The sequence below is a fragment of the Zootoca vivipara genome, chromosome 6, assembly GCF_965207765.1.
Source record: "Zootoca vivipara chromosome 6, rZooViv2.hap1.1, whole genome shotgun sequence".
In the NCBI taxonomy this organism is placed as follows: Eukaryota; Metazoa; Chordata; class Lepidosauria; order Squamata; family Lacertidae; genus Zootoca; species Zootoca vivipara.
The window spans coordinates 30,728,955-30,749,722 of record NC_142589.1 but is presented as its reverse complement, the minus strand read 5'-3'; the positions used below and the strand labels follow the sequence as shown (position 1 = coordinate 30,749,722).

The 20,768-nt window shown below is 43.5% G+C and overlaps 1 protein-coding gene and 1 long non-coding RNA gene across 13 annotated transcripts in view; one reads left to right on the top strand and one right to left on the bottom strand.

The window, feature by feature from the left end:
• Positions 1–20,768, top strand: part of CHD9 (chromodomain helicase DNA binding protein 9) — an 86,473-nt gene that overhangs the window by 16,885 nt on the left and 48,820 nt on the right. For 5 of the 12 annotated variants that reach the window (XM_035121166.3, XM_088671871.1, XM_088671869.1 and 2 more), the window contains one exon: positions 1,685–3,281. The exons of 2 other annotated variants lie outside the window; for them this stretch is intronic. In XM_035121166.3, the coding sequence (XP_034977057.1) occupies positions 1,848–3,281 (1,434 nt within the window). In that variant the 5' untranslated portion in view covers positions 1,685–1,847. Of the gene's footprint in view, positions 1–1,684; positions 3,282–19,304; positions 20,430–20,768 lie in introns of those variants that run through there. 5 more of the 12 variants (XM_035121174.3, XM_035121173.3, XM_035121176.3 and 2 more) reach the window with 4 other exon arrangements.
• LOC148685294 (uncharacterized) lies at positions 16,831–19,686 on the bottom strand. Its single transcript, XR_015950510.1, has 2 exons — positions 19,547–19,686; positions 16,831–18,320 (listed from the first exon to the last, which is right to left on the bottom strand). It is a non-coding gene; the product is annotated as an uncharacterized LOC148685294 (long non-coding RNA).

Here is a 20,768-nt window from a genome sequence, read left to right as displayed (position 1 = left end):
AATCCACTTTCCATTACTTTCAATGGGAAAGTTCGCTTCAGTTTATGAATGCTTCAGTTTAAGTACTCCACGGACCATCTGGAACAGATTAATCCACTTTCCATTACTTTCAGTGGGAAAGTTCGCTTCAGTTTATGAACAGACTTCCGGAACCAATTGTGTTCATAAACCGAGGTACCACTGTACTTCACATATATTGGTGCAATTTACAGCTCATTTATTTTAGAGCAGTCTTTTAAAAATCCATATTGACATGGTTGAAGATTGTTTTGCAATCACTGTGGAAGCCCTTATATGAAACTTATTATAACATAGCACTACATTCTATCAACTTGTGTCCCAATAAACCATGGTGAATAAAAATCAATATTTTTGAAGCTAGTTTTTTTAAAAAAATTGACAGATTTATTCAAATATAATCAAACATCAAAATCTACAACCATCTCTTAAAATTGAATCCATGATTGTTTGTCAAACATTTAATTAAAGACTCCTTTTCTATGTAAAAGAATGAAGTGGGGGCAAAATAAAGCTATGAAATCAAGTGTTATAGATATGACACAATTGATTGTTAACTGCATGTATTACCGTGTTTCTCCAAAAATAAGCCATACTCCGAAAATAAGCCATACCCCGAAAATAACAACAAAAAGGAGGCAACACGTCGACCAATTCCACGGGCGAAATATATCTGTTTTTATCTTTGCAAAATATAACAACATGCGAGACAGTGATCCAAGGTAATCATACTGTTTCGGTTTTTTAACTTAGCGTTTGTAAGCAATCTGCGGAACAGGGGTCATACACATATTTAACCCCTGCTGGGGTAAAAACAGATATATTTCGCCCATGGAATTGGTCGACATGTTGCCTCCTTTTTGTTGGTATTTTACTCAAGTCTGCAACACAGGGGTTGTTTCATTAGCATACCCCGAAAATAAGCCATAGTGATAGGCAGTTTAACCTTGTAGGTTAAACTGTACCATACATAAGAAGAAGAAGAAGAAGAAGAAGAAGAAGAAGAAGAAGAAGAAGAAGAAGAAGAAGAAGAAGAAGAAGAAGAAGAAGAAGAAGAAGAAGAAGAAGACATCCCCTGAAAATAAGCCACTGTGGTTGTTTTTTTAAGGAAAAATAAATATAAGACGGTGTCTTATTTTTTGAGAAACACGGTATTAGGCATACAAAGGGTAGTTACACTCTATTAACCAGATAGTTACTTTCAGTGTCATGGACAAACACAGGTTTTCCCAGTTTGATTGTTAACCAACCCTTCCTTCTGAAATGTTCTGGGCATTTAATTGAAGATTAAGTTATCCTGCTTAATGTCTTTGCTTTTGTATATGGAGGTGACTAGAACTCCTTTGCTCTAAGCAGATAAGATTACTGTGTAAAAGGCATGACCTGAGATTTCAGCTTGTGTTCCTATATAGTAAAAAGATTACGTGTCTAATGCAAACATATGTATTTTATAGCAATTGATTAGTGGCATGCATATTCAGGAAATATATCAGAAAGTTGGATATTTGGGTTCACATCAGTCCATCTGCAACAACATTTCTGTATTTTAAGTGCCACATGACAGGAGACCAAAACATGATTTGGGGGGCGGTGGTAATTTAAAATACAGCCCCAGACATTAACATTTTAAAGTAACTGCTTAATTGCTTTTTTCCCTCTTGCCTAGGGTATTTTAAACACTTCAAGACATTATTTCTTCAAATGTGCTAATGGATGTGGACATGGCTTAGATAAGGTGTTGACCACTGCAAATTCTCTGTTGCTGTGTGCTGCCGAAAGGCTAGCTGACTCCATTTGGAGTAGTGTCAAACTAGCACAGATATATCAAGATGACAGATCCTATGATGGACTTTTTTGATGATGCCAACCTCTTTAGTGATACCTTAGAAGGTTTGTCTGATGATGCTTTTGTACAAACTGGACCTGTTTCACTTGTTGATGAATTGAACTTGGGTGCAGAGTTTGAACCTTTACACATCGACTCGTTAAACCATGTGCAGGAAACTCAAACTCAACAAAAGATAAATGAATTTGGGCAGCTAAATCAGTATGATTCATTGAAACTTCAAGTAAACCAGTCCTTCAGCAGCCCAGCTGAAAATGTTTTATCACCACACACTGAGTTTAATTGCTCACCCATCCATCCCCAAAGCCAAACCAATGGGATGTTTCCTGATGTGGCAGATGGAAGCCCAATGTGGGGACACCAAACTTCTAGCAGTGTTTCAAATCAGAATGGATCCCCTTTTCACCAAGGTCGTTCACAATCTATGCAGCAGAACAAAAGCTTTGTAGCGCACCATGATTTTGCCTTATTTCAGGCCAGCGAACAGCACCATCCGTGTGCCTCATTGCAGTCGAAGCAAAACAGAAATGGCATCAATGCAGGAGAGGACACTCAAAGTCAGTCAGAAAACTTCATGGAGGTTAATGCGTCTGTTCCACATAGAACCAGTGTTTCTCATGCACCTCAAGGTGCTACTCTTTCAGACTCACAACAGTGTATCTCTGCTCAGCAATTTTCTCAGACTACAAGTAACTCACCTCACTTTTGTGGGAATCAAGAAGGAAACTTTGATGGACACTCTTCTACTATAACTCCATGCTCTGTTGTTAATACACAGTTTTCACCTCCTTATTCCTACTCTAGTAACCATGTCTCTCCTACCAGTCTTCTACAGTCTTCGACAGCTCTTTCTGTTAGTCAACAAACTCATTCTCTATCTGATTTTCCAGAGAGTGATGCCTTTGTTCCTCAGATAGGGACCAAGCAAGAAAATACAGATAACCTCCTTAACTCAAGTCCATCTTTAAATTCAAATAATTTCCATGTGTTGCATTCAGCACATCCTCGGGGCAGCTTCAGTAGTTCAAAGCTGTCTGCAGTGAACATTAACTTTTCTGCCCCTGCTGGCTCTGGTCCTCAGCTGAGCTATTTCAGTGATCCTATAGAAGGCAATGGTTTTTCGTCTTTGGATGAGAACTTGCTTCATCAAGTTGAATCTCAAGCTGAATCATTTACGGAACTTGATCCAGAAACTCTTCTTCAGGAAGATCTCCTTCCCCAGTTCAATGAATCTACATTCGTGCAGGACAGCTCAAGTAATGAGTTAGAACACCACCTAGAACATCATGTTACCCCACAAGTGACAGAGCCCTCCCACCTTGTTCGGACTCAGTCTCAAAATTGCAATCATCCCTGGTATCCTCCTAGTTCTAATCAACACCTGCAAGAGCGAAAGCGTGTAAATGTTCAAGGGCAGGTAGGTAATGCTTTTCTGGGAGGGTTATATTTTGCTATAGCTAGTACATTTTTACCTTGCTATTAGTCAAAAGTAGTTAGTAGTTCAACCAATATAAGGAGGCAGAACCATAATCCATTAGTAAGAAGAACTATCCTGAAGTATAGGATCCTGTTTAAAGGAGGGGGGTTGGAGAGGTTTTGATAACTTTTCAGCTGTTTGAGATGGAATACTAAATAGCATTTAAATCTTAGCTCTAAATGCGTTTTGCACACTTCACTTTAGAGTGTCTTCCATCTCAAAAAATACAGCATTCTGCCATATCTTCCAAAATTGAATACACATTTTCAGTTTGTTTCTGTGCGAATTGGCAGACTGTTATTTTTGCTTTCGTTACTGCCAACTGTTGAGTTTTGTGGTATAAACTGGAAGAAAAAAATACAAAAAAGTGTTGAGAAATAAGCTTTATAATGCTGCTTGCTTTGTTTTTCCCCCATCTCAAATTCATTGAAGTTATGAAACAACTTTATTGTCTTTTTAATAACCCATATAGGTATGACTCTAGCTTTGAACATTGTTGCCATGAAGAGTTGTATACATAACTATTAATGTTTAAATTAATAAGCAGAATTAAATATAAATACGGTAAATAACCAAAAATGTAACAATATTAGCTGTATATAATACATAGCTGCCAAGTTATCCCTTTTTTTAAGGGATTTTCCCTTATGCTGAATAGGCTTCCTCGCGAGAAAAGGGAAAACTTGGCAGCTATGATATAATATTGATGGAAATGCTGCATTCTGGTTTTTCTATTTATGTAGGTGGCTGTGGATTTTAATATTTTATTATGAGAACCTAGTATTTACTTTCAAAACATTTTGGAGTAAATTATGGTGTAATTTATAGTAAAGGTAAAGGTAAAGGGACCCCTGACCATTAGGTCCAGTCGTGACCGACTCTGGGGTTGCGCGCTCATCTCGCATTATTGGCCGAGGGAGCCGGCGCACAGCCTCCAGGTCATGTGGCCAGCATGACAAAGCCACTTCTGGCAAACCAGAGCAGCACATGGAAACGCTGTTTACCTTCCCGCTGTAGCAGTTCCTATTTATCTACTTGCATTTTGACGTGCTTTCGAACTGCTAGGTTGGCAGGAGCTGGGACCAAGCAACGGGAGCTCACCCCGTCACAGGGATTCGAACCGCCGACCTTCTGATCAGCAAGCCCTAGTCTCAGTGGTTTAGCCCACAGCACCACCTGGGTCCCTTGTAATTTATAGTAGTGAGCATAAAACACCCCTTTGATTTTAAATTTGTTATTAATAGTGACTGCTATTTGAGCATAAATTTTCCAAGAGAGTATACTTTTTGACATTTTGGCGTGACCAAATACTAGTGTAATATATTCTTTATATTTCATTTGACTTTCCTTTTGGGCTGTAAAATACTTTTTTCTTGCATGTTAAGCATAGCATGAATCTAGGAGAATGCATCTTTCTTTTCTTTGAAAGAGCAGGTCTTGCTTAACAGTAGTTAACTACATAACAGTTAGATGGCAGAGGTTCTTGATGTTGTCAAATCACGGAGTCTTTAAGGTCACAATGATTAATATGGTAGAATGTCTAGGGAACATAAATGATATTGCTTCTCATGAGCCCTAAATATGAGATCACTGAACATCTGAAATTTTGCACAATGGGTGACAAGATAATCATTTGTATGAACTGAAGTGATATGTCAAACACTAATTATTATGCTGGCCATCCTAATCTTCAATTTAAGCCAGGGTGTCTTAACTCACAGGCCATTTATTTTCATTTACAAATTTATAAACCACTTCATACCCTGAAGCCACTGACCATTTTTAGTAGCCAGCTAAGCATCAAGACTTCAGGTGCCTGCCTAATTTCAGCTGGTAATTGATTCTAGAGGGCTAGAGTCGCTACACAAAAGCCCAGTTTCAGGTGAACATCTGGGGCATGCAGAATTCTCAGCCATGCCCCTTCTGAGGAGCGCAATGGCTGGGCAGGGATATATGGGACGAGGCCATCCCTTGGGTAACCTGGCCCCAAGCTCTTGACCTTCAAAAGTCAACATGCAGAAACATGCACACCAGTTTTGTGAGGTCATGTTTAACTCTCTTTGCACTTCCCAGATGGCCCCTGTTGTGTCCATTCCATTCCCTGGCTGTTTTTGTCCCAAAACTGCATCCCTAAGCTGTTTGATCTTGCTGATATTTTGCACTTCGACATACTGGTAAACTTCCTGCTAATGTCAGGTGAACTGTGTTTTGCTGATTATGTTCTGGGGATAGCACGTAAATCAAATTTCATATGGTAAAAACACATTGTGTTCAATGGCAGGTGGGATTGCCAAAGTCTTTTTTCCTGGATGCCCGCCCCTTTTAAAAATGTTTTTATTTTTTATTGCCAAACATATAGCTGAATCCGCATGAATAAAATGTGTGTAAGTTGCTAGTTACCTGTACTGTATTACTAAAAAGATAATATCTAGCGTGCAGCTGAAGCATCTGCTCTTAGGGACAATCATGAGGTATTGTCACAGTGGCCGGAGCAGGCTACTTCAGAGAAACAACGCTACGCAGCTCTGCATTTTATTACTTTATTGGTGCTGCGTATTTACAGTGCTGAAGTCATTGCTATTTACACAGAACGATGGGGTCATTATGTTGCAGAACCTCCGAATGGCTTTTGGCGCGTCTTTCCCCAACACAAAAGCCTTGGAAGACCCATCCTCTTTCCCCTCCTCTTTCTGCGTAATTCCGGAGTTGGGGGGATGGGTCTCCCCCCCTTAATTGCCCCTTCCTGTCCCACCTGGGACCCTGGCTCCGCTACCTTGCCTGAGCCTCGGACACGACTTCCTGCTTCCTCACTGGAATCGGAGCTCCCTCTGCTTTCCCCTGTGCTCGGGGATGGGCTTGAACTCAGGAGGGGAGGGACTTCGCGATATCCCCTGTCCCTCACATCCACCCCCCTCCCAAGCTCTCCTTCTCCCCTCCCCAAGTCCCCTCCAGGTGTCGGTGACGACTCGAAGCCTAAGAACTCAGTACTTTCCGAACCCGTTGGTGTGAACACCTCCCCCCAGTCCTGCGAGCCCCCCCCTTCCGCCTGGGAGGACTGGAATCCCAAAAAGTCCGTGGCGTCCGAGCTAGTGCGGGTAAAAATGTGCTGCCAATCGGCTTCTTCCTCTGACTGGGTGGATCTCGGTGACACCCATACCTCGTCTTCTGGTTCCTCAAACTCCGCTTCCCAGCGCCATGGTGAACTGCTCTCCCGTGCTTCCCCCTCCTCCCCCTCCCTTTCCATGTGCCAGGGCTTGGGTCTGTGGGGAAAGAGGGCGTGAAATTCTTCCACCAAGAATTCCTCCTGTATCTGAGTGGCTGGGACCCATTCATTCTGAGACGGTGGAGCGTCCTCCCATGCCATGAGGTACTCCAGGCCCCCCACCCCTCTCCGTGAATCAAGGATGGCCGTGGCCTCATTGAGTTGCTCCCTGCCTCCCCTCTCCTCCCCTCCCTCGGGGGTTTGTTCGCTGCCTCTGAGCCTGCTGCTTTCCCTGTACGGCGACAGCAGCGATCTATGAAACACTGGGTGCACCCTCATTTCCTCTGGCAGTGCCAGTCTGAAGGCCACTGGGTTGACCTGTTGCGTGACCGTGAAGGGGCCCAACCGTCTGGGCGCCAGCTTTTTGCACCTCCCTCTGATGGGAAGGCCCTCCGAGGACAACCAAACCTTGTCCCCCACCCTGATGACCTCCCCTTGTCGCCTGTGGCGATCTGCCCCCTTCTTGTACGCTTCCTTGGCTCTCTCCAAGTGTTCTCTGAGCTGCTGGTGCACCGTCTCCAGTTCCTCTGCCCAATCCTCAGCCTGCGGGCCCCCCTCCTCCTCCTCCCCCTCCCTCTCTGGGAAAGATCGGAGGTCCCGCCCATAATTGGCCTTAAAGGGCGACACCCCTGTGGAGACGTGCACTGCATTATTGTAGGCAAATTCTGCCAGTGGCAGGCGATCCACCCAGTCTGTTTGCCTCTGGCTGACGTAGCATCTCAGGTACTGCTGCAGAATGGCGTTGACCCTCTCCGCCTGTCCATTGGTCTGCGGGTGTCTAGCCGTCGACAAGCTGACCTCCACCTGCAGGAGGTTCATGAGCCGCCGCCAGAACCTGGAAACAAATTGGCGGCCTCTATCCGAAATAACTCGTAAAGGTAATCCATGCAGTCTGAAGACGTGGTCAACAAACAGTTTGGCTGTCTCTTCTGCAGAGACCGCTCTGGCACACGGTATAAAGTGGCACATTTTGGACATAAGGTCCACCACCACCAACACTGCGGTCTTGCCTCTGGAAGAAGGCAGATCTGTGATGAAGTCCATGGACACCACTTCCCACGGCCTGTGTGGTGTGGCTAAGGGCTCCAGCAATCCTGCTGGCGCTGCTCTGACCACCTTTGCCCGCTGGCAGGTGTCACAGCCCCGTACATAGTCTCGAACATCTTCCCGCACCCCTGGCCACCAGAAGTGTCTCATGACCAGGTGAGCGGTTTTGTCCCTTCCAAAATGACCCGCCGTTGGGTTGTCGTGCAGCTGCTGGAGGACCTTACGTCTAAGCTGGGTGGTGGGCAGGTACAGTGCACCCTTGTAGAAAAGCAGCCCCCTGCGTTCTGCAAAGTCTTTTGCCTGCTCCCTCCCCCCTCTCAGTTCTCTGAAGATGCGGTTGGCAAATTCATCCGCTGCCGTTAGTGCTGTGAGTTCTGCCTCGCTCACCACTGCTGCTCCGCAGGACCATGCTGACGGGGGGAAAATGTGCCTGGGTGCCGGTGGCGCCTCCTCCTCCATGTACTCCGGTTTGCGGGAGAGGGCATCCGCCCTGACATTCTGCTCCCCCGGGATGTAGTGGATGGAGAAGTTGAAGTTCGAGAAGAACTCTGCCCACCGTATCTGCCGCTGGTTGAGCACCCTGGCAGTTCTCCAGAACTCCAGGTTCTTGTGGTCTGTGCACACCTGGATGGGGTGCTTGGCGCCCACCAGGAAGTGTCTCCAATGCTGGAACGCAGCGTGGATCGCAAGAAGTTCCCTATGAAACACCGTGTAGTTGCGCTCTGGCTGGGTCAGCTTCCTGGAGAAGAAGGCACAGGGTCTCCACTCTCTGTTGGCGTCCAGTTGCAACAAAATGGCGCCCACAGCTCTATCTGAAGCATCTGTCTCAACGCGTAGGGGCGCATCCTGTACCACGTGGAACAGGTTCTGGTCTGAGGCGAACACCCTCTTGAGGCTTTCAAACGCTGCTTGCGCCTCAGGTGTCCACCTGAACTTCTGCTTGCCTCTCAGGCAGTCAGTGATGGGAGCCGTAACGCGAGAGAAGTTCTTGATGAACTTCCTGTAGAAGTTGGCGAAGCCTAGTAGGCGTTGGGCATCTTTGCGCGTCCTGGGGCTGTGCCAGTCCAGGATGGCCTGCACCTTGTCCTTGTCCATCGCCAGCCCCTTGTCTGACAGCTTGTAGCCCAGGAAGTCCACCTCTTTGGTGTGAAACTTGCACTTCTCCAGCTTCACATACAGGTGGTTCTCCTTCAGGCGCTGCAACACCTCCCTGACATCTTTCACATGCTGCACTGGGTCATTGGAATAGATAAGGATGTCATCTAGGAAGACCAAGCAGTTCTTGAAGAGGAGGGACCCCAGGACGTGGTGCATGAAGGCCTGGAAGCATGCTGAGCCCCCTTGCAACCCGAAGGGCATCACCAGATATTCAAAAGAGCCCAGAGGCGTGAACATCGTGGTTTTCCATTCATCGCCTTCCCGGATCCTGATCAAGTTGTACGCCCCCCTCAGGTCTAGCTTGGTGAAAACCTTGCCCCTGCGCGCCGCTGTCAGTAGATCATCCACTCTGGGCATGGGGAAAGCCACTGGCTCTGTTACTGAATTCAGCTGTCTAAAATCCACCACAAGACGGCGCTGTTGCGTGTCTTTCTTGTCCACCCAGAAGACCGGGCTGCCCCCTGCTGCCTTGCTTTCTCTGAGGAACCCCCGCTTGAGGTTCTTGTCGATGAAAGCGCGCAGATCCTCCAGTTCCTGATCTGACATGGCGTACAGCTTGGCTGGGGGTATAGTTGCCCCTGGCACCAGGTTGATCTGGCAGTCAAAAGGCCTGTGAGGGGGTAGGTGGTCGGACTCCGCTTCGCTGAAGACCTCCTGCAGGTCCCAGTACGGCTTGGGGATCGCCTCACCCCCTTTGACGTGCATGGTGGCCACCGTGGCTATCGGAGGCCCCTCCCCTGGTTGGTGCTGCATGCAGTGTTCTAGACAAAAGTCTGATCCAAACGTGATGCATCTCTGGTGCCAACTGATGGAGGGGTCGTGGCGCGCCAGCCAGCTCATGCCCAAGACGATGGGGGGGGGTCTGAGATGGTGGTGACGTTGAATGCCAGTGTCTCTGAGTGCCTTCCCACCGTCATTCTCATGGGGGGGGGGGTTTTGATGAGTGATGGCCCCTCCCAGCAACTCTCTGCCGTCAATGGTGGCTACGTGCAGGGGAAAATCCAGCTGCAGAAGCTGGATCTGGTGCTCTTCTGCAAAGTTTCTCGAGAAGAAGTTGGCTGAGGCACCACTGTCAATTAGGGCGAGGACCGTCAGGGGATAGCCATTTGGGAGCGTTAGCGTCACTTCTAGAACCACTCCTGCTCTGGGAGGGGTGGGCTGGCTCTGCTCCTCGCTGCGCGGGTGGGTGGGCTGGGGCTGTTGTCTGCTGACTGCGCCTGGCTGCTGCCCCTTGTCTCCTGCAGCCAGGCTTTCTCGTTTCCCTGTTGTGGTGCTGCGTCAGTGGGGGAGGGCACTACCGTTCCCGCCTTTCCTTGCCACTCCCTGCGATGTGGGCAGTCTCTGACGAGATGCTGGGGGGAGTTGCAGAGAAAGCAATTCCCGCCCCTTCCCTCCTTGCGTCTTGGCGCCGCTGGGGTTTGAAAAGCCCCCCCGCGCGCGCTATCAATCTGCATGGGTTCCTGGTCCTGGCTGGCCCCAGGCGTGGCTTGAAAGGGTTGTTGGGGGAGTGGCTTCTCCTGCGACCGTGGGAACCAAGCCCGCTTTGCGCGCGTTGCTTGCTTGTCGCTCCACCGGGATTCCTGTCTCACCCCCACCGCCAGAGCCGCTTTGCTCAGCTGATCCATATTACTGGGCTTTGGACCTCTCGAGAGCTCATCCTTCACCTCCTCATGCAAGCCCAAGTAGAACGCCGCTTGCATTGGGGCTGACTCAAGTTCCCACCCCAGTCTGTGCACCAGCATGGTGAATTTCGCCCAATATTCGTGAACTGTCATTTTTCCTTGGCGTAAATTATGAAGTTCCTCCTTAGTCTGGTCCATATGACTATCGGACGAATACATAGTTTGCAAAGCTTCTAGAAATAGTTTGACATTTTTCATGCAAGGATTCTTTGTTGCGATTAACGGTCTTAGCCACTCCCTGGCTGCCCCGGTAAGGTGCTCCACAATAAACGCTACCCTGTGCTCATCATCCGGGAAGTCAGCATGGTGCAGCTCAAGAGCATACACAATCTCAGTCTCAAAGCCCTGATATTCCCTCGGGTCTCCATTGAACTTGCTTACTAGGGTCCCTGCTCTCCTTCCTGGCAGCACTTGGACTTGGGGGGCCCCTCCCGCCTTGTTTTTCTCTGCATCCAGCTTGTTTTGGAGGTCTACCGCCACCGCCCTTAATTGCTGCTCTCTTTCCTGAAGCGCTCTCACCTGTTCCGCAAGTTGTAGCCGGTCGTCCTGGACCTTCTTGGTTTCTTCTTTAGCTGCCTTTAGTTCCCCCTGCGCCTGCTGCGCCAGCTGCTGCAGGTCTTGCTGGGCTTTCTCCGCGATCTGCCGCCATTTCTCCGCCTCTGACACACTCATCCCGGCAACTCCAAAGTAGCCCAAAAAAAAGATTCGGAGGTTGCTGTCACAGTGGCCGGAGCAGGCTACTTCAGAGAAACGACGCTACGCAGCTCTGCATTTTATTACTTTATTGGTGCTGCGTATTTACAGTGCTGAAGTCATTGCTATTTACACGGAACGATGGGGTCATTATGTTGCAGAACCTCCGAATGGCTTTTGGCGCGTCTTTCCCCAACACAAAAGCCTTGGAAGACCCATCCTCTTTCCCCTCCTCTTTCTGCGTAATTCCGGAGTTGGGGGGATGGGTCTCCCCCCCTTATTTGCCCCTTCCTGTCCCACCTGGGACCCTGGCTCCGCTACCTTGCCTGAGCCTCGGACACGACTTCCTGCTTCCTCACTGGAACCGGAGCTCCCTCTGCTTTCCCCTGTGCTCGGGGATGGGCTTGAACTCAGGAGGGGAGGGAGTTCGCGATATCCCCTGTCCCTCACAGGTATCATCTCTTCAGAAGACCTCAGTGGGAGCCAAAAGAAGCAAGCATCTCAAAGTAACTGAGATTTGTGATAAGGGCTGAATGAAGCCAGCTGAGCTGAATGATAGTGTATTTTATCGTCAGGGAAATCCTGGTGTAGGATATCCTCCACTACCAGTGCTGCCCTGAGAAAGAAAAATGCTGAATGAGTATGTGTCTACTGAAACAATCCCCCACCCCCCACCCCGTTCTGACTGCTTGCTTGCATGTTTGCAGACTGCTCATCCACCCCCCTTCTCTGATGAGCATGTGGATTGGTGTGTGGCATGTGGCAGTTTAGGTGTGGTCAATCCTCACTGTATCCCTCAGGCCCAAAAAAGTTCGTGCGCCTAAGTTAAACCCCTGATTTAGTTGCTTACGTCCTAAATAGTTTTACTTTCCCACCTGCAAACACATATCTACATTTGTTTATGTTTTACCTGAAAGACAAGAAAAAGCAACTCTTCCAAAAAACTTCCCTGGATGTAATTCTTAATTGTCAGTGCTGACCAGGTGAGTACTGGTAGTTATTTTAGAAGTTTTGAGTTGCAGAGCTTGCTGTTCCTAGAAAGTCTGTTAGGAAGTACAGTACACCATTAGGAGAGGTGAAATCAGTGTTTTGCCAGTAACCTCATCAGCCTTGAAAATAAATTATTAGCCTGCAAAAAAACCCAAAAAAGGTACTCTGCCTGCTAGAGGATGACAGAGTGAATAGTGGAGAGCCCTGTTGGGTTCAGAGGAAGGAACTTCCTTTCTCTAGTAGCCCTTTTGGTTTCTGTGCTTGGTGCAGAAGAGAGATGAAGCATTTCATTCACTTGCATGGAAACCTGTGCACTCACCTGTATGCTATTTTTTTCAGCTATGACTACCAAGCTAGTGCTAAAATGCAAAGCTAAAGCTGGTGAAGGCTGCTAGTGAAGCAAATTTTAGCATAGAGAAATTAAAATGTGGTGACATTGACATTGCTTGAAATATTACTGACTTAGTGCTTTTAGATGTTGGCTTATGTTATAAAGCTCTGATGAAAAATTAAGCAAGATACATTTCCAGTTATGTGGATGCATCTATGGGTGCTACAAAATGACATGGATATGTAAATGAGACCTTATGAAGAAGGTTGATGGGTGCTACGATGGTTAATAGGTGTCAGTTAAAAGTCAGAAATTGCTAACAATATTTTGAAAGTTATAAATGCAGGTGCAAGTTTCAAAAAAGCCTACAGTTTTTCATAAGCTGCACCTAAAATGTCAACACCTAATTTTTCTCATTAATATCAGTGCAGAGAGGATGATAACATTTGCTAAATATGTTAAGAAATCAGTGACATTTAATTTGTCCTCTTTTATTATTCAAAATAATAAAATTACTCCATGACACCATGTACTGTTGCCCATTTTTTTATTTGTTGCTTTAAATTTCGGTCTGCACAAATTAAATCCTGCATATAATAATTTAACATACTTAAAAGCAAGCAGATACAAATTCTTCCTATTAATGTTCTTTACAAATTGGGGTATGGGGTATGGACAAATTTTTAAGTTGTCAGGTCAGCTTTTACACTGTAAGTATATTACAAAAATGTTTTATCCATTTTTAATAATATAATGTTTCTAAAGTCACAGGTTAGACCTTGGTGGTTGTTTGTTGTCTTTTTTGTCAATTCTTTCTTAGTATGAGTCCTCCGTGTCCTGGATTTGCATGGAATGACTGCCAGCAGTGAAATACGATCCTAGCTATTGCTTGGTGTACTGCACTGCACAGGCTGACTAGCACTCTGCCAGGAAACTAAGTAACAGAAAGCAGAGTTGTTAACAGTAGCTTTCATCCTATTGGCCTCCTCTGTGCATACTCAAAGCAGAGTACAAACAGGAAGTGGATTCCAGGAAGGAGAGGGTAGGCTGGAATTTATGGATCATTCCAGTGTATAAGGAGGATGTGGGTAGGATCAAAGCCAAACTAAACCGTATGTTTAATTTCTCTGGAACTGGAAGATATTAAACACTGTACTCAAATCTTTTGCAAAGTTTAAGATTTAAAATAATCCAGTAAAAAATAATATTCAGAAACAACTGTAAAATAAACACTCATTTTGGGGATCATGATAAATCATGGTTTACTGTAATGGGAACAAGCCACAATGAGTCTTACGCACACTTGTGTTTTGCTCCCCTTATGTCTAAATCACCTTTATAACCCATGGTTTGAAGTTGATTTGTTAGAAACAAACCGAAGTTAAGATTAATCACAATTCATCAATGACAAGTTGAAATTAATTGGGGGGGGGGAATAGATGTAAAAGCTTCCAATATCCTCATGGCTATGCTGGAGCAATAGAAGAGAGGGGGAATACACAAGCTCAAGGTTCACTGCCAGTTTATTCAACCAACTCACAATCATATGTCTCTTACTTAGCAAAGTAGAACTGATTCTTGACCGTTCTTCCTGTTAATATTCCTGAGAAGTGAAACTTAACTGAAGTGTTTCAAAATGCATAGCTTATGTTATCTGAAGGAATATACGGTAGCAGAAGTTTTCAAACTGTGGTTTTTTGAAAGGTGGATCAAACTCAATATCTGCACTTGACCCTAAAATTAATTTATTTTCTTTCTTCTGGAAATAAAGATAAAAGCACTTTTGACCAAGGCCAGATTAAGGAGTATGCTAACAAGGCCCTGGTTTAGAGCCTGTAATTTTCATAATATGGTGTTGGTGTGAGCTGAGATTTTCACCTCTTGCTGCTCTGAAATCCAAATGCAGAAGCAGGTTGAATGCCAAACTTGACTTGAGGGTAAAGTAAATTTAACATCCAATTTTTCAGAAATTTGTGGTTACAAAAACAGGCACATCCATCACATTAGAGAAGCCAGATTGCGGTTTATAAAATACAGTCATACCTTGGGTTAAGAATGCTTCAGGTTGAGTACTTTCAAATTAAGTACTCTGCTGACCCATCTGGAACAGATTAATCCACTTTCCATTACTTTCAATGGGAAAGTTCGCTTCAGGTTAAGTACTCTTCAGGTTAAGTACGGACTTCCGGAACCAATTAAGTACAGTGGTACCTCGACTTACGAACGACACGACAACCGAATTTTTCGACTTACGAGTGGGGCAAATGGCCGCATGCTTACGAATTTCTTGACATCCGAACGGAAACAGCGGCGGTTTTACGAATTTTTAGATGGGATTGCTTCGACTTATGGATTTTTCCGTTTCCAATGCATTCCTATGGGAAATCGCGTTTCCAATGGCGCTTTTTGACTTACGAATTTTTCGGCCTACGAAGGTGCCTTCGGAATGGATTAAATTCGTAAGTCGAGGCACCACTGTACTTAACCTGAGGTACCACTGTATCACTTATTTTATCACGTGCTTTGATTTTTAAACATAAAATAAGTGGTCCAAGACCCCAGCAATGTTTAATTGGTCTGCAGAGGGAGAAATTAAAGAACTTCTTGTATCTAGTATATAACATACATATATGACTTAATTTTCTTCCAAATAATTTTCTTCCAAATAATTTTCTTCCAAAATAAATTTAACAGATGTAATAAGAGGAAAAACAAAGCTTTATATTATGACTACAATCCAAAATACAGTCATAAAGGAGTAAGTCTCATTAAATTAAGTAGGAATTGCTTCTGAGTAAAGAGGCTTGTGATTGCATTGCATGTGTTTAATTGCAGATTTATCAAGAAAGCTGTGAAATAATATAAAATCCATATTTTGAGTATAGGTGGGATAATAAAGATATTTTCTGGTAGTTTTTTTATTTTAACAATATACAAGTTTAAATTTCAAACACAATGTTTCACCCAAATCTGACATGAAATGGCACATGTAAAGTTCTTTAAATGGTCATGTGATTCATGCCAATTCAGGTAACATTAGTTGCTCTTGTTAAGAACAATGTAAATTTTGCAGACAATAAATTGCTCTGATATAACTGAAATCCCATCACATTTTTGTCTCTTGAACCCTGTAGTGAAAATGCATTCTATTGCAGTGTTAGAAATTAGCCAGGCAGCAGGCGCATTTTGCGACTGGCGCAGGTCCAATTGTGATCACATGGAGATCTATGGACACCAGGTTGGCAACTGGGGAAAGCAAAATGTCACTTAGAGAAGGATTGAAATATTTTCATTGAAGATTGAATTTGCTTTATTCTAGATTGTTTTATTTGATGTTTGTTGTAATTTGTTGTAAACCACTTTGATATTTGTTATTTAATATATAAAGCAGTATAGAAATGAAATGAATAATAATGACAATAATAATTATCACCTCCCCCAGTGGCACCTAGACATTCCATTGTGGCGACCGTAACCTAGGTTTAAGGTGCCATTTGATGATTAGATTATATATTTGAATTTCTAACACTGTGCTGACAGTTTAGGAATCCTTAACAATCTGTTTTGTGTGTTTTGCAGAAGTTCATTCTTTGCATTAGATTATGGTATCCTCTCTTTTGTAGCACTACTGTTCATTGTTTTTCTTTCACAACTCTCATGATTTTATATTTGATCTATGTGTTTTTTTCTAATGTAGGATACTGTGAACATGCATTTTTTTGTGAGAAAGTATCCTGGAAAATGAGTGGTGGTAGTGATGATGATTTCATTTATTGAATTTGTATACTGCCCTCCATCCTTAGCTCCCAGGGCAGTTCACAACATAAAATTACAAAATAAGAACCACAAAAAATAGTAAAAATAAGATCAACAGCAAACCAAAAATGTGAAAGATATGCATTGAGGAAATCTATCCAGTGTTTTAAGCAAGTACATGCCCTGGTACAGCTGTTATGGCATGAATGTGAGAGCTTTGATGCATGCTGGGAGTTCTGCATGATCAGAGGTTTTCCTATTCACTTCAGTAGTCTAATAATGCTCCATCCTCATAATCCTTTTATGGAGAGCATCCTCTAACAGTAAAGTCTGTGGGGAACTCCTTGTTATATGAGCTCTATACTGACAATGAAGTTCTGTATAGATTTGAATTGAAACTAAACCTCGATATTCTCTTGTATTGTTTATACGATATAAAAATATAGTTTAGCATTTGAAATTTATACTATAGTTTCTTATATCGTGTTTATCGTGGGACTCCCATTTGTTTAATTACATGTGGCCTACACTTCTTGAAACTACAGCATCTTCCAACGATTACAACAGAAATAATAAAAATAGTTTATTATTTTAAAATAATAAAACCACACATCTAACCAGTCAGAATCTTGCAACATTTAGTTAAAAACTTGCATATACAAAAATGAGTTCACTTTCATGTGTTACAAGGAATTGGAATCAACCCATTAAAGTTCCCAGCTAGTAGGAGATTGGATCAGGGGCTCTCTTCCCTGATCTTATCAGGTTTAAGCCCAAGTTTTTATTGTACCAGGAAGGTAGTTGGAAGCCAGTGCCATTAGCTATAAGTTTGCCTATCTGGCATACCATTCCAGTTAAAAGATGGGCAGCTGTATTTTTGCACATTTTTACATTAACTTCGTAGTAACAAAAGCATTGGCAGTGAATGAAATCTATTCCCAGACTGTCCATGGGCCGGATTGAGAAGGTGATTGGGCCACATCCGGCCCACGAGCCTTAGGTTGTCTACCCCTGACTTAGGACCTCTGAGGTTAGTGAGTCTGAGCAGCTGAATCTTACTCAGTGAATGATGATGCCAAATGTGCTGGAAGTTAGCAGTTCACATCCAACAGCTCTCACTGAGCACCTCTGAGGCAAGGGAGTGAAGCTGAGTTGCTGGAAGTCACTTAGCCCATTATGAAAGAAAGAGCTCCCACTGAGGACCTCTGAAGCCAAGTCTTGATAATAATGTAAGAACTGTGTCCATCCTGGTACATGCAGGAAATACACAGGCAGGATATGAGGCAGCAGCCCTCTCCTCTATGGGTTCCCCAATCTGGTGTTCAGATTATATCATAGAATCTTAGAACTGGAAGGGACCCCAGGGTCATCTACTCTAACCCCCTGCAATGCAGGAATATCAACTAAAGGATCCATGACAGATGGCCATCCAACCTCTGCTTAAAAACCTCCAAGGAAGGAGAGTCCACAACCTCCCGAGGGAGACTGTTCCACTATCAAAAATTTCTTACAAAATAAAAAAAATTCCTTCCAGTAGCACCTTAGAGACCAACTAAGTTTGTCATTGGTATGAGCTTTTGTGTGCATGCACACTTCTTCAGATACACTGAAACAGAAGTCACCAGACCCTTATATATAGTGAGAGGGTGGGGAGGGGTATTACTCGGAAGCCTGGTGGGAATGGGTGATTGGCTGATAGGTGTGGTAAACCTGTGGATGACTGTTAACTACTGTAACTGGTCTTACAGGAAAAAGCAAGGGGTGAGATGGCTAAAAATAGCTTTATCATGTATAATGAAATAAGAATCCAATGTCTCTATTCAGACCAGGTCTCTCCATTGTTTTAAGTTTGGTAATAGGTTGCAATTCAGCAACTTCTCTTTCCGGTCTATTTCTGAAATTCTTTTGTAATAGGACAGTTACTTTGATATCTTGAATAGAATATCCTGGCAGATTGAAGTGTTCTCCTACCGGTTTCTCTGTCTTGTGATTCCTGATGTCAGATTTATGTCCATTTATCCTTTGGTGTAGCGTTTGGCCTGTTTGTCCAATATAGAGAGCTGAAGGGCACAAAAAATAAAAGGCACAAAATGTGTAGAAAATATATATATATACAGTATAAGAAAAAAACATCCTCACCCATACATTCTTTTCAGCAAGTACCTGCTTGAGACACCAGCTCAAAGACTGAATTGTAGGATCCAAATTGAAATGATTATTAGTATATTAAAACTATTTTTCAAACTCATTATTGTGTGTAGCACTTTGACATCTGGTTGTGATCTTTAGGTGCTTGACCCATGAGTAGGGTTAGGTATATTCCAATCCAATTATCAGTGAACTAATTTCACTGGACACATTTCTTCACCATTCTGGGACAATCTTCTGCCATGCACGCTTAAGTTGTCTCCCCTGTTCTCTTAGCTCTTTCAATCGTCCAGTAAATCCAGGCATGCAGCCCTGCTATGACATGGAAAGAATGCATGGTGCTGCTGTATTTATGCCCAAGGTCAGTCTTCATTGCAGAGGCGAGTAAGACCAACTGCACATAAGTTTATTAAATCTCTCAGAATTTTGGAAAACAATTAGATATATAGGTCTCCAGGGATAGGCAAACCTAGCTCACTTCCCACTCGGGGACCACAAATTCTGTGTGGCCTTGGTATCTACCGGTAATCATTTTCTACAAGTCAGCCGTGAAGTACCGTATATTCCTTCTGTGAATGATATGGTGCACATTTTCAAAACAGATACAGTTTTCATCAGATTGAATAAAGCTGTATATTAATAACTTTGACTTTTATAAAGATTAATACTTCTTAAACTTTTATTTTCAGTCTGTTATCCATTTTATGGCTTTTGACCATTTCCTCTATTTATAATATTTAAGGCTGGCCTCCTCCTCCTCCTCCTCCTCCTCCTCCTCCTCATGCAACTGTATTACAGAATTATTATTATAATAAACAATAATACTTTTTGTGGTGTGGATGTCAGATTTCGGTGTGTTACTTGAGTGTGGTGTGGAATGCATAGGTATTATTTTCAACTACTGTAGCAGCTGGAAGAGTAAGAGTTAACTACTGTACCACATGTAGGGAAGAGCAGTCTATTGAGGGTTAAATTACAGAGTCTAATGGAATAATAACTGGTAGCACCATCTGCTGGCCTACTTCCGCAGAAGGAGTCAGTATTTTTAACGACATCTCTAATATTCATGCTGATGCATTTTGATGCTTTGTGCATTCATTTCTTACTGTGTTTTGTTGGAACCTGGATATCTACTTACAGCTATTGTTGAAATTCTGCCGTTCCATGGAGGTTGACGGTTTCTCATACGGTAGATAAACAGAGGACTCTTGCTTGTCAAGGAAGGAATATGTTGATAAATCACAATGTGTATTTGTGGAAGGTTGTGTCTATCCTGGCTTTCGGCTTACTAAATAGGCCATTTAGCAATCTTCTTTCAATGCTTTTCTCTTGAGCACTACCTCGGGTGGTGAAAAATCAGAGGGCAAGCCTTTGTCTAATGCCAAAAATGTCTTCAGTGAAGAGGCCAAGAGGAAGGGTAAGTGAAAGCTTGAATGAGTGGGAGGAGGAGGGGTTCTTTGGGCTAAAAGGCTAATGGGATTGAATAACCTTCCTTATTACTGGCTGCTGCTGCGGGAGTCGTGCTGCATCGCCATCTTGAGCTTGTTGCTGTTTTCTCGAGTCTTGGTGATTTGTTGTAGCCTGCAGGCCTTGAGGTGGCATTTTACTTAGCTATCATAAACCCTGCTTTCTTCTTCGTGCTGCAGCACTGCTGTTAAGCTTTGATGAGGCACGTATAGAAAAATGTATCCAGTAAAGCGAACTGGATCTGGCCTGAAAATGTGTTTGGAAATTCCTGGCTTTCCCCTATGCTGTAGTCAGAGGCACATTTATGGGTGAGAACATAGCAGAATTGTTATCTGCTTTTTTTGTCTGTTTGGATAGGAAATTCTTTCCATTCCTTTCTTACGTTTGTTTTTTTAAAAGCTGTCCTCCATCAGATCTTCGAGAGGCTGCTATAATTACCGTATTTGTGCTAGAAACAGGAGTTTCTGTGTGCGTACATTTAGAAACAACAACCAAACAAAGGAGCTGTTTAACTGTTTCCTGTGATCAGTTCTACATGAATTTCTAAACAAAGGGTATTTTTTTTAACTAATTGACTGAAATTGTTTTAGCATTATATGCCTAGTTTACCTGTGAAAGCTAATTCGGCTTAAATATATTGCAACTGAATGTTGAACATTGTATTATGTACAGATTTTGTTATGACGTTAACTTTTATGTTATGTAAGTTTTTATAAATTTGCTTTTGCTTCATCAGTATGTGGTTTCTGTATCTGGCTAGACATTCAAGATTCGTAAAACAGTATTTTTCATGTATAAACATTATTTTTACATGGGAGTTGTATTTGGCTTATCCTGAATATTTTTTTAATCAGTGTGCCATAAATAAAATGTTTTATTACATTTAAAATACA